Raw genomic sequence first — 14,482 nt, forward strand, 5'->3', positions numbered from 1 at the left:
TTTGCACTTAGATATTATAATAATATTTTTCCAATCAAAACTGTGTCCTCTAATTCCAATTGAAACTATGTCCTCTGATTCTATATCAAAATTCAAAAGGTTGTTTACATGGAAAGTATATTCAAATGGCCTTTTAAACTTCTGAGTTTTCCTTTGTATTAAAAAGTCACCTCTCTTTCCTTATTTCTAACTTAAACTGATATACATCTGATGCTTCTAAAACACCTCTGCTCTGTCGTTCGTTTGACAGTAAGCAATTTCAGTTGCTCCCACCTCAAAATAGCCCTTCTGCAACAGGAAAAGGAGGTCTTTTCTGGCTGGACTACAGTAGGAAAGGAACTGCAAGTAAGTGGCATCTTAGACTATTTGATACCCTTTTCTGAACGTGACAAGCACAATAAATAGTCATCAAACATTTCTCCCTCGTCACCATGCTGACTCACCCGCCCTCTTTTACCTTCTCTCTGTTTATCTCCTCTCTTACTTCCTCCTTCCAGCTGTTCACTCAATTCCATGAATTCAGCGCTTAGTAGCAGCCAGAAAAGTAAGCCTTGATAGCACACCGTTCAGGGATATAGTCTCCTTTTTATCTTCCTGGGAGACTATATTCCATTACCCAGGTTAATGCTTGATCATTTTTTCTTGTCCACCAATTTTAAAAGGTGGTATAGAACCCAACTTGGCTTTTAGCTTTCGTTCCTGCTTTTTCTTTGAGGGCCTCCACAGTTTACTGATTTGGAGAAAATCTTTTGGATTAAATCATCTTTTGACTGAAAAAAATTATTTAAAAAGACTACAATTGAAGCCAAAACTACTTTAAAAAAAGATCAAACTAAAAGAAGTGAGAACGCGTGATCACATTACTTCATTACAGTGGTGAAAGCTGAGACACAGCCCTGAGCAGGCGCAGCCCGGCTTTGAACCTGGCAGCCTGGGGTCAGAGCCCCGTGGCCCTCGGCCCCGTCTCGATCGTCCCCCAGCGTTCACCGATGTGCGTGGACGAAGAGCCACTTCAGCAATGCAGAAAATGCTTTATGGAAAAACAGCTGCAATCATGCAGTGGGTGCTTTGCTGACACTTGGATTTGATATGGCAGCAAAGCTCAGGATTAAAACCATGCAGCAGGCGCATCAGGGACCCGCCTCCTCTCTCCTCCCGTGAAGTTAAAAACAAAGGGAATCTCAAGAAGCAACAATGAGACACAGAGCCCTTTCATGGAGAAGAGCTGCTTCACGTTCTTTAAAAATGGTTTTGTGATCATCAGGTATAGCTTTTAGTTGTGGTTTGGGGTATAAGTCTTTGGCTTGCTTTGCCACTGCAATCTATTATAATAACTGATTTATCAGGAATAGTTTAATGAGATGTATATTTTAATGAAAATACTTATGTCCCTGACACGATACTTTAAGTATTTTTCAGAAAACAGAGGCAGGTATTCAAACTTTCATTGAGAATAAGATGTGGCCAAAATTAAATGTGGTTCTATCTTTCATAACAACTCAAATATTAGAATGATGCATCATACCAGCTGCCTGAGAACAAATGTATTTTGTTGGCATGGGAACAAAAGAATTAGTCTGAATTTTGTAAATAAACTGTGGTTATTAAAATTACTTGAAACAAGGCAGAATAAAAACCATTAAACATGAAAAGTCAATAAAAGTCTTTGAATTATATTTCTGTTGTAATTACTACTCCTGTTTTCATAATGTGTTTAGGGATAAAACATAGTTTTGAGCTGTTAGTACTTTTAAATAGATTTCACTGCAGATGAGTTAGCCAATAGCAGCCACGACTGTGAAGTTTTAAAATCCATTATGGAAAAGAGAAATGAAAGGCTTGGAAATCTGTGAAAGACCAATTCTTCCTTTTAACAATTGTCATGATTATTGCTTAATTGATTTTCTGTCTACGTAACATCTTCCTCTGTAAGGCTGCCTGCGACTCTATAGATTTGTTGGTTAGCCGTAATGATGGCTGAGGTGATTTAAAGCTAAGCAGTGCTCTCCAATGAAAGCTTTAAAGATATTGATGTTGCTTCTCCTAATGTTCATGTTACTCCCCGACAGATCACTGTGCATTGTAGGAGGCCGATAAATTCTTTGGGAGTACAAATGATAACAGTGGCAGTGGTGTAACAGACCGAGGTGCTAAGGCACTCCCAAGAGCTGCTTAACATTAGCGCAAAGCTACCGAAACCAAAGGGACCACATTCTATTCCTCAACCCGGAAACCTGGGCTGGAAGCAGCAGAATGCTAAATGTATCTGTAGAGAAAATAGAAAACTCTGTTGGTATGTGTCCTGCTGCGGCCTTTGGAGGGCATCTTAGGGAAGCGACTTGCAAGGAAAATCTGCCTTGTTTTAGGGAAGAGCAGAAGGGTGGGCATTTGTGACAACAGGGTGGAACCTAGAGGACACCATGCTACGAGAAATAAATCAGACAGAGAAAGAGGATCTCACTCACCCATGGCATTAAGAAAAACAGAATGTGAGATTTCATATCTATCTATCTATCTATAAAAAATCTACTAGAATACTACTCAGCCATAAAAAGAATGAAATGATGCCATTTGCAGCAACAGGGGTGCAACGAGAGATTATCATACTGAATGGAGTCAGTCAGAAAGAGAAAGAAAAATACCACATGATATCAGTTACACGTGGAATCTAAAGTAGGACACAAATGAATCTATCTGCAAAACAGAAACAGACTCAGATATAGAGAACAGACTCGTGGTTGCCAAGGGGGAGGGGAGAGGGAGTGGGATGGACTGGGAGTTTGGGGTTGGTAGATGCACACTGTTCCATTTAGAATGGATAAGCAATGAGGTCCTGTGGTATAGCACACGGAACTCTATCCAGTCTCCTGGGACAGGCTACAATGGAAAAGAATATAAAAAAGAATATACACGCACACACACACACATATAATATACATACACACACACACACACACACACATATGTATGACTGGGTCACTTTGTTGTACAGCAGAAATCGGCACAATACTGTAAATCAAGCTTAATTTTTAAAAAAAGGAAAGAAAAGAAGAAAAAAGTTGCACTCATAGAAACAGAGTAGAATGGTGATTGCCAGGGGCTGGAAGGTGGGGGAACTGGGGAGATGCTGGTCTAAGACCACAAACCTTCAGAGATAGGACAGTTCTAGGGACCCACTAGGTCCAGCATGGTGACTATAGCTATGAATACTGTATTGGGTACTCGAAATTTGCTAAGAGAGTACATTTTAAATGCTCTCACCACACCCAAAAAAGTAACTCTGTGAGGTGATGGATGTGTTAACTAACTTAATTGTGGCAGTCATTTCACAATGAGTATCAAATCATCACACTGCTTGTTTTGAATATATGCAATTTCATTTGCCGATTATACCTCAATAAAGCTTGACCAAAATTACTTAGAACAAAGAAGAAGCAAGGTGGACCGTGTGGATGGTGCTGACCTCCTGCTGCTCTCCTCGTTTACAGGATCCCTTTGGTGCATGTTTGGGGAAGAGCAGAGGGCCACAGAGAAGCTAGAAGGCTCAGTCACCCTGCTCATCTCTGATGGAAGTTATAAAAGCATATCTATAATTATTTCAACAAAACTCTAGACAGCGGAGTTCCTGTCACGGCTCAGTGGTTAACGAACCCGACTAGTATCCATGAGGATGCGAGTTCAATCCCTGGCCTCGCTCAGTGGGTTAAGAACCTGGTGTTGCTGTGAGCTGTGGTGTAGGTCGAAGATTTGGCTCGGATCCTGAATTGCTATGGCTCTAGCATAGGCCAGCAGCTACAGCTCCGATTCAACCCCTAGCCTGGGAACACCCATATGCCATGGGTGCGGCCCTAAAAAAGACCAAAAAAAAAAAAATGTAGACAAGAGCATGTGTAGAAAAAGTCCACTTAGGCTACGTTTAGGAGGCGCATTATGAAGGATCTGTAACCACGGCTCAGGTTCTGTGGCTTTTGAAACGCTCATCCTCAAACTCCCTGCAGCATGTGATGCTGTTAAGCCTCCCTCCCTCCTTCTCTGCTCCTTCATTCCTTTCTTCCTTTCGTGAATTCACTGAGTACCACGTGGGCCAGGCACCGGGGGAAATGCTGAGATAGATACTCAGCACGCAATCCCAGCTTGCGGACCCATCCAAGAGCAAAGTCTCCTGGGGGAATCTGATGGGAAAGCCTTAGTGGAGTTTCACAGCAAGTGTGACAGGAGTACGAGGAAGGGGGACATGGAGTGGACAACCGTGTTCTGAGGAGGAAGCCCAGAGGGGAAAGGCTCCCCAGGCAATTCAGTTCAGCCCCAAGTGCTGGTGGGTGCCAGGAAGATGTCCGCTGGATCCTTACTCTCTGGTAGGAAACGCTCTCTGGTTTTCATGACATAAAATTCTTCTGGCTCTGTCACCATCTTTCTCATCCTTTGTTCCCTTTCAGTGCTTTCTTTTTTCTTTTTTTTTTTGCTATTTCCTGGGCTGCTCCCGGGGCATATGGAGGTTCCCAGGCTAGGGGTCAAATCAGAGCTGTAGCCACCCGGCCTACACCAGAGCCACAGCAATGCTGGATCCGAGCCGCGTCTGCAACCTACACCACAGCTCACGGCAACGCCGGATCCTTAACCCACTGAGCAAGGGCAGGGACCGAACCCGCAACCTCATGGTTCCTAGTCGGATTCGTTAACCACTGCGCCACGACGGTAACTCCCCTTTCAGTGCTTTCTATCTTCCCCTACTTCCCCTGGTCCCTGGAACGTGGTCTTCTCATCTCTCTCTGCTCTTCCTTGTCAACGCCGCCGACATCCTGGGTGGGGTTTCTACCCCCCCATCAAGACGACTCAGACATGTTTATATTTCTTTCTAGACTCACATGTTCACATTTCAGTCGGGGCTCTTTCTTACATTCTAGATTCAGATGTTCTCTCTTGAGTTCCAGTCCAGATTTCCGACTACATGTCTCCAAATGGATGGCCGGCTGCTGGCGTCTTGAGGTGTGAAAAATAACACTGTCTCCACTTGGTATTATTTCTGGCCTGTTCCCTTCCTTACCCTCTCAATCTGAGTGTTCTGTGAATTTGAAGCGAGTCTTCACATGCACTCTTGCCTTCTTCTCTTCCCTTTGACGGTATCTAGTTCAAGCCCTTTTGATTTCTCCTGTGACTAGGGATATGAATTTAGTGCCATAACCTATGAATTCATCTCTTTTCATCTCCCTTTCATCTTACCTTCTGCTGCTGCATTAATCTTTCTAAAGCATAGACACGATTATGTAATGCTGCCCAGTTAAAGGGGAAAAAACCCTCAATGGCTGACAACTGCTTTCTGATCATTGACTAAATTCCCTGGCAGTGTATTCAGGACTGGCCACCAGTGGTCCGAACACAGAGCACAGGGTGGGGTGAAGAGCAGACAGTGACAAAGGTTTATTATTATTGATATTGTTTGATGCATGAAATGAATGATGCTAACTTTCTAGTCTCGTTTCCCTCGTCACTGATGTTACCCTCGGCCAAGGTACCATTCGCTGTCCCCTGAACACGTCTGAGCCTGTTCTGCTTCACGCCTTCTGTTCCACTGTACTTCCCGACTGCTGGTGCCCAGCTCACAGGGCCCTGCTCTGGGAATGACGCTAACCACACACACTGCACCTGCGTTAGGTTCCATGGTTTCTAAAGTATTTCACACATGTCGTCTTCCGCAACCCTGCGGGAAAATCCCACCACTGACATCTTAGGAAGTTCAGCGACTTGCCCGAGAGCTCATGACTAGTAGTGACAAAGATGGACTTGGAACTGGCAGTGCTTCCCCAATGGATCGTACCTGTCCTTGAAGCCTCTTCTCTGTCCCCTTCCAGAGGGAACAACCTCTGTTCCCTCCCCAAAACACACGATTCACACAATCACCACTGAGACTGTCGCTGGTCCCTAGATTCACCAGATTCTCCCGACTGGTTGATGTGTCTAGGCCGTAACTATAAAAATGCGTTGCTTCAGAGCTGTGATTGAAACGCCAAGTGTGACTCGCTTTTTAATGTATATTTTAACGCAATTTATGGGTAACTTGTGCCTGTAGCCTCCAGACGCTTAGTGCCTGGACACACTGGATAAGAACTAAACCAGCTGGCTGCCAGAACGCAGGCCATTAACCCAGAGAGGCCCCTCCAGGGTCAGCTCCAGGCCACCAGCTGAGGTGAAAGCCGGCTGGTCTGGGAGAAAGCTGGCAGAAGCACTGTCCCCACTGCCCAAAGAGGACCTGGGCCACAGGCTCTTGAAACACTGCATGTCAGCACGTGTCAAGCCCTGCCTGGGGCGGTGGGACCCAAAGCTTTCAGTGGCCGGAGCTCCTCCTTGCCTTCCCCAGGGGCCCAGGGAAGATGGCAGGCAGCACCAAGGCTGCATTCTTCTCACATCTTGTGATCTGAGCCTCCAGGCCATTCAGGAGAGAAAGAACTTCCTTTAAATTCCATGCCTGGAGCCTACACTTTACATGCATCTCTGTTCTACCAGACTGTAAACTCCTTGGGGGCAGGACGGCCACTTACTCATCCGTGTTTCTTCTCAGTACCTGCCACGGGCTCGTGCAATGTGCCCGCCAGAGGGATGAAACATCGAGTAAGACGAGGATGACTCTGCCGGGAGACGTGCCGTGTTGTATTTTCGTTTTTAGATCTCAAGGGATGATTTCTTCCCACTAATTTATTTCAGATAACTTCTGGGAAACTGAGTGGTCAACGTACTTGAAACTATTCATACTTTCAAAAGTTAAAACTCTCCAGTTCAAAGCAGGGGTTTTGTTACACGGATACCTATCATCTACAGTCTGTGAGGTCAAAGGCTGACACTGTTTAGGGCCTTTGTGATAAAGAGACACTTCCCTGGTGCAGTGTGCCGCCCACCAAGTAAAAGTCCACATTCGTTCTTTTCTTCCCTCTCCTCTCTTTTCTACAATTGATCAGACCAGATTGTTCCGGCAAGGGCCAGCAAATCACCTGGTCTCACTGCGAATGGCAAAACACTGTTTGCTGCCAAAAAATGAGATTTAGTTTTACACATAACCTGAAGCCGAGAGATACACGGCATGGATCTGCTTTACAGAGACGTCGACGTCATAGAAAGATGATCCTGGCGGTGGGCCTGCCGCTGCTGTCTTAGGGGAGTCACCGTCTTTTCTGACGACTCCACTTCCTTGCACAGTGAGGACACTTTTGAGCAGGGCTCTGATCTCCCCTCCTTTGCCACAATTATGGGATTCTTGCTCGGATCTTATCGGCAATTAGAAATCATTAACTCTGAGTACGGATGAAAAGAATGATGGTTTTTCATTACTTTCCTCTTTATGGATTCCAGGGAAGGTATGTTTCTGTCAGGCTGATGTGGATAGAAAAGTGGTGTGGGTGTTATCGCGAGTCCACATAAGGGGCAAATCAACCCTTTGTGACCACAGATGAATGAGCCTCCCCAGGGCTCTTGGCAGACACACGTGCGAGGGTGAGGAGCTGGAGGAGAGAGCTGATGGCATCGGCAAGAGGTGGGCAGCAAGGACACCACCCAACAAGACCCGAGGAGAAGCAGCTTTTTGTTTGTAATTAAAAACACGACTTTTAGAATGCCTCATTCATTTTTTGTTTTCATAGAATCAAAACACAAGAATTTTTCTTAAATGAAAAACAGAAACAGTTTCAACTTTTTTTTTTTTTTTTTTTAAAGCAAGCAAGTTAAAAAAAGAAGCCCAGGAAATTGTCCTTTGTAATTCTGCCAGATTCAGTTTTGATTCTTTATGCCACTAGTATTGGGATAATAATACTTGGTTGCAAAGAAAGGGAAGAAAAAGTTCCGAGAAGCTGTTTTGCACACACATTTTGGTTGTTTGATTGGCTGATGTCAGGATAGCTACTGTTATTTTCTTTCTTTTTTTTTTTTTGTCTTTTTGTCTTTTTAGGGCCACACCCATGGCATATGGAAGTTCCCAGGCTAGCGGTTGAACTGGAGCTACAGCTGCCGGCCTACACCACAGCCACAGCAACACAGGATCTGAGCCAGGTCTGTAACCTACACCACAGTTCATGGCAACGCCAGATCCTTAACCCACTGAGCAAGGCCAGGGATCGAACCCGAAACCTCATGGTTCCTAGTCGGATTCATTAACCTCTGGGCCACAATGGGAACTCCAGGATAGCTACTGCTATTTTCCAATTGCTCTGACAGATGCAGAAAAAAAAATGGCCAACAATGCCAAACAATGTCAACCTCAGTCAGTGCATATATAATCAGACCCTAAAACTGTACTTGGCGATACCTCTATGCTTCTAAAGACTTCGGACTGCTTCAACTAGTGTCACAAACAGAAAGGTCCTATTTAGATAAAGTACAAGTTAAATTAAATATAGATGGATAATAGTTGTGAAGTGCCTATGATTTGCTCCTCAGTTTTACTGAAACATTTGGCATTTTTGCTTAGGATACCCTAGGAGCTTGTGGAAAGAACCCAACATTTCATGGCTGCAAAGATTATGAAATATTCAGCTTTACCCATGGGTATTTCCTGACATTTCTTTGGTAAACTGGAGCCTAATAGAAGATATCAGGAATTAGTATAAGAAATAGTCTAGAAAGCTATTGTCACTGCAAAGATGAAAGCAACTTTGATGATCAAAAAGAAGTCAATAAAATAAGACTGAAAGTGGTTCCTGAATCCTTCCCTATTGTTCATTTGGGATTTCTTAATTTCCCTACTCTCAATATATTATGGAATTTTCTGTGTGAAGTTCTGCCATGAATTAGAGTGATGTCAACAAAGTTTTACCTTAAGTCATATTTTATCACAAGCTGGAGAAGGCCCAGTCCTCCAGGGAGCACGGTTTCCTGCTTTTAAGAAGTTTCTCTTCTTTTAGTTACAGACATCCCAGCCGGCCGGTGGGGCTCGGCTGACCTCAGTGACAATTAAACCTGGGCTGGTCCCCCTGAAGGCCATGCTGCCATCGAAGGAGGTATTTCCACCTGTGGCCAAAATGGCTCTGCTTTTGCGGCTTTTGCTCTTGGCTCTTCTCTGCCCACAGAGAGCTGATGGCGTTGCCTACTGTGCCAGGTGTCTGGAGTGGTATTTTTTCCCCACCATCCTTGGTATGCTTACTTTCCCTGCCACTGCTGTGTAGCTTTTTTATTAACCAGAAGTGTTATAACTTAAAACCTGTCACGAAAGGAGCAAAGGCTTGGAAGTCAGATAAGCCAGGGTTTGACTCCACCTGCACTATTTACTAGCTGTATGATCTTGGATGAGTCACTCAACCTGTCTGGGTTTCAGTGGGCCAGCCGGGATGTGGGCAGGATAATACCAGCCTTCTATGGATATTATCAGGATGAGTGAACTAACATGTGCTTCTCGCACAGTGTCTCTCAGCTTGTAGGCCTTGATAAATGAAGTTATTAACTTTCCATCCTAGAAGTATCCCATTTTGTGATCCTATTATTGACCTATGACATAGACTCTATACATATTATTGACTGTGCAACACGGACCCTACATATGCCCATATATACATGATATATACATGATATATACATATATGACACATACATGACATGTACATGATATACAGGATGAAGAGTATACATCAGACAGTAGGAAGGAATTATAGGAGGTCAAGTCAATTCAGTAAGTATTATGACTCAGCCTCTATTAGATGCTTCCACTTGCTATTTTGTGGAAGCCTCTATTTTGCTTCCCCTACCTCAGGGGCCTGTTTGTAAACAACTCCAGAGATGTGACAAGTTTCCCTATTAGCCATACTTTAGTGCTTACCCCTCTGACAAGGTCAAAATGACCTAACCGAATATTCCTGTACGGGATTTGCTATGAGACAACCAAAATATAAACATCTGTCAAAACCCATGGCAGCTTCCATCCATAAAGACTGGTGGCATTCAGAAGGTTAGCAATGCTGTATGCAATACCGAGGACAATAACAATTATCATTATCACTACAGCAGATCTTCTTTGCTGAACAGCAGAAACTGATACGACATGTAAATCAACTATATTTCAGTTAAGACTTGTGATCTTTACTGATATGTTGTTGACTTTTTAGTTTAAATTTTGTTAAATTTAGTTTAAAGAATTGGATGAAAATGATCCTGTCATTTGAAAATAAAATAGGTCATGAGCTATTGTCATAGCCAGATTATTTTGGTTATATTAGATTTGTTTCATTAACATAATGGAAAGAAGGAGGCGAAAATTAAAATTCTACAGAAAATATGATTTATGTCTCTAAGTACAACAGTGCCCATTTATGTTAATCGGACGACACAGCAGACACTGTTGCCTGCACATCCAACATCCATTTCCTGCCTTCTTTGTCCAGCTTATCCTTCCTCTTATACCTCCATCACCAGCAGGTAGATCTGAATTGGTCTAGGCTAGTTTCGGTGCCCTCTGTCCTCCCGTCAGGGATTGGATGTGCCAGGGTGAGCATGTGACCTGTTCTGGCCAATGAGATGAGAAGGAAGGTGTATGTGGGGTGGGTGGTCCCGGGAAAGGTCTTCTTACTTTTCAGAAGGGGGCATCCAAAACACACAGTCCCTTTCTGCCTCTGAATAGTGCTGGATCTGCATGGGATGCCTGGAACTGCTGTGGCCATCTTGGAACTGGTTTTTAGGGTGAAGTCAATACAGGAGGTAGAGCCACGGGAATGAGAAAGAAGTAGAGACAGGGCCCTGGGGGTCCCTGCCCAGAGCCTGCCCTACCTACAGACTTCTAGTTTTGTGAGCTAAAAGAGCTCTTGTTGTTTATGCCCAGCAAGGGGTGGAGTATTCTGTTACTTGCAGCCAAAGCATCCTAGTGGAAACAGGACACGCATAAGCTCCTTGATCTGGGGAAAATAAACAAGCCAACCAGTCATGTGGGAGAGTACCTGGTCCTGTGACTCCAGTTCCTTGTGCTGTAGTTTTTTCTCTATACATCGCACTTGATTCGAGCGGTTTTCTACTTCATCTTGCAAAGCCTGAAATGGTGTAGGATAAAGACAAAAACATTAAAAATGAGTGCCTTTGGAAAAGAGAGTTTTACCCACTGACATGGCATTTAAAACGTCTCAGATCTCTAGTCTATTACTGCTATTCCAAAGGGTTCAGGTGAACAAAATCAGCCTTTTAATATCAGGCCCAGATGTTTGCTACTTTAGGCATAACTAAGTATTAAAAATTCCAAACTTACCAAACAGACACATTAGCAAGAGTCAATTCATCTTAAAAAATATCTCCTATACTCCCAGTGCAAACCCACAAGCATATGCAACAGAGGGTAAAGCTGTTGCTAATTAGCTCTGTCAGTACACCTGCAACATACACACACTCCTACTTTCTGAAAAGCACTGTGACAACCAGGGACTGTAACACTGGACCAACATGACACTTTTCAAAATTATACTGCAGTCATTTGAATAAATTATGGTAACCTTAAAGGAATTTCTTTATTAAGCCGTTGAGGATGGAACAGAACTTGAGGAATCTGTAAGAAGCGGACCGAGATGAACTCTTGCAGTTGCCAAGTAGCTGCTGGATATCAAATTCAGGTTAATCTTGGGGACCTCAGGAACCACAGAGACCACTAAGTATCATTGAATCAATTACTATTTCGAGTCCAGAGGTGAACCAGAAAAGAAACAATCCACTCAAACAATCAGATGAAATTATACATAGAATACACAGGAAATTACTGCAAGCAGAACACATGGGAAGGTGACTGCAAAGATGCTAAATGCATTCTCGAAATACAGTTCATTCAATTGTGATGAATGAGTTTCTGCTCTATGTTAAGAACTGTGATAGGTACTCTAGATAAAGCAGTGAAAGAAAACGAATTCTCTGCTCTCATGACGCTTCCATTACAGTGGGGAGTAGACACTAGGCGAGCAGTTAGTATGATATATGTCAGTGATAAGTGTGGAAGAAAAGGAGCGCAGGGCAGGTGGATGCTTTGGAGCAGGGTGAGGAGCGATGTGGCAATTTTCCATAGATGGCCCAAGAAAACCGTAGTGGAGCAAAAAACCTGAAGGAGGAGTTCCCGTCGTGGCGCAGCGGTTAACGAATCCGACTAGGAACCATGAGGTTGCGGGTTCGGTCCCTGCCCTTGCTCAGTGGGTTAACAATCCGGCGTTGCCGTGAGCTGTGGTGTAGGTTGCAGACGCAGCTCGAATCCCGCGTTGCTGTGGCTCTGGCGTAGGCCGGCGGCTACAGCTCCGATTAGACTCCTAGCCTAGGAACCTCCGTATGCCGCGGGAGCAGCCCAAGAAATAGCAACAACAACAACAACAACAAAAAGACAAAAGACAAAAAAGAAAAAAACCCGAAGGAGAAGACAAAGCAAGTCACAGAGAAATCTGCAGGAAGAACCTTCTGGGCAGGGGATCCTGTATGTGCAAAGACCCGGAGGTGATGAGTTTGAGGAAACCGCCAAGGCTGGTGTGGAGTGACCAGAGGGGAGAAAGGTCAGGGGCATAACAGAGATCGAGTCCTATCAGGACACATGAAGCCTCAGAGGGCAGTGGAGGACTGGAGATTTTTTGGGGGCATGGCATGCACAAGTTCCCAGGCCAGGGATCGGACCTGAGCCACGGCATAGACAATGCCGGATCCATGAGCCATGACGGAACCCCAAAACTTGAGATTTTATTCAAGGTAGATGGAGCTCCTGGAGGGTTATGGGCAGGGCTGCTTTGACTGCTGTGAAGAACAGATTGAAGAGGGATCTGGGCAGAAGCAGGGAGGCGGGGAGGCAGGGTAGAGGCCATTGGAACATACTGGGGAAGGGTGATGGAGAAGTGAATTAAGGTGGTAGCAGCTGGGGGAGAGGGAAGAGTCAGACTGCAGATACATGTGAACCTGGAGATGACGGCCCTGAGGAATGGATGCAGGTCCGGGATTTTGGCTTGAGTCTACCTGAAGCCTGCAGTTGGGGGAGGTGAAGGAGAGACAGGTGGGGTGGGAGATGACCTGGAGCTTAGCCTAGGAGATGTGAAATGTGGAATGCCCGTTACACGTCCAAGTTGGCATGGTGGGGGGCAGTCAGGGGTAAGAAGCTGGAGTTCTGGCAAAATGTGTTAAGTTCATATCCACTGAAGGTTCTTTCAAAGCAATTCCAATCTTTTCTCTACTTAGAGAGAGGTGGTGGTTCTTAACCTTTCTCTGATGTTCCAGATCCACTGGAGGGAGCATCTGGTGAATGCTACGTGGTCACCCAACATGGACAAAATGCTCATCATTTTACCTGTGATTTCAGGGAGTCCACACATTGCCGGCAGCCCACCTGGATGGACCCCAGGCTAAGAACCTCTATTTAAAGGAGCATAAGGGTTTGAGAATGAGGGCAAAAGGGCACTTTTGATTTTATACTTAATTATAAAATTCATAATTCAAACAAGTCTGACAATGAATGTGAAGCTCTATTTTGGTTTATGATTTGGTTATTGTGGTAAATGCAATTGCGCCTATGCTTTCTGATCAAGAAGCACTTTTTTCCTTTTGATAATTTTTTACCAAGAAGTAGAAGCTTATCAGCTTCTCTTATGGCTTAATCGGGGAGAATAATGATGACTGTACTGAGAAGAACATTTGGACCGATTTTTCTGCTCTCTGACCCATCCTCACACTGCTGTCAGAGTGACCTTGAACCGGAGTCTCATGATGTCATTCCCACCATGTTGCTCATGATGTTACTGAACAACACTGCAGCATCCCTGACATGCAGCTCACGTGCCTGAGTGTGGTCCCCTGCGACCTTTGTCTCCTGGCTCTGGAGCTGTAGAAAGCTTTAGTGTCGTACTGATGTCACAGCTACAATCAATAACAACAGAAGCAGAGTTCCCTGAGGACCTGGTGGTCAAAGGATCCGGCATGGTCATTGCTGTGGCCTGGGTCACCGCTGTGGCATAGGTTCACTCCCTGGCCTGGGATCTTCTGTATGCTTCGGGCGCAGCCAAAACAACAACAGGAGCTCTCATCGACTGCGTGGATTTTATTATTAACCCTCGCTGCCATCCTGAGCAGCGGGTATTATTTCATCAACATAAGGGAGGACATAATTGAGGCTCAAAAGCGTTAAAGAGCTGGGAGTCCCGTCGTGGCTCAGTGGTTGGCGAATCTGACTAGGAACCATGAGGTTGCGTATTCGATCCCTGGCCTTGCTCAGTGGGTTAAGGATCTGGCGTTACCATGAGCTGTGGTGTAGGTTGCAGACGTGGCTTGGATCCTGCATTGCTATGGCTCTGGTGTAGGCTGGTGGCTACAGCTCCGATAGATCCCTAGCCTGGGAACCTCCATATGCTGCAGGAGTGGCCCTAGAAAAGGTAAAAAGACAAAAAAAAAAAAAAAAAAAAAAAAGAAGAGAAAAAAAGAAAAAAGCGTTAAAGAGCTGGCTGACGTCAGTGTGGCCGGCAGTAAGGCACTGGGCTGGGATTTCAACAGACTGACCAATGTCAAATGCGGAGTGCCT

The 14,482-nt window shown here is 44.7% G+C and overlaps 1 protein-coding gene across 16 annotated transcripts in view; it reads right to left on the minus strand.

Annotated features, from left to right (window-relative positions):
* CEP112 (centrosomal protein 112) overlaps nt 1-14,482 on the minus strand; it is a 417,919-nt gene that overhangs the window by 32,111 nt on the left and 371,326 nt on the right. For all 16 annotated transcript variants that reach the window (XR_014820925.1, XM_084983965.1, XM_084983960.1 and 13 more), the window contains one exon: nt 10,905-10,994. Coding sequence is in view for 15 of the 16 variants with exons in the window: in XM_084983965.1 (XP_084840091.1) it covers nt 10,905-10,994 (90 nt within the window). In the remaining variant the exon portion in view is untranslated. The remainder of the gene's footprint in view (nt 1-10,904; nt 10,995-14,482) is intronic.

Source organism: Sus scrofa, chromosome 12 (genome assembly GCF_054392235.1).
Source record: "Sus scrofa isolate SSC_HxYL_T2T_F1_AM1 chromosome 12, Sscrofa_HxYL_maternal_Yorkshire_Landrace_v2.0, whole genome shotgun sequence".
Taxonomy (NCBI): Eukaryota; Metazoa; Chordata; class Mammalia; order Artiodactyla; family Suidae; genus Sus; species Sus scrofa.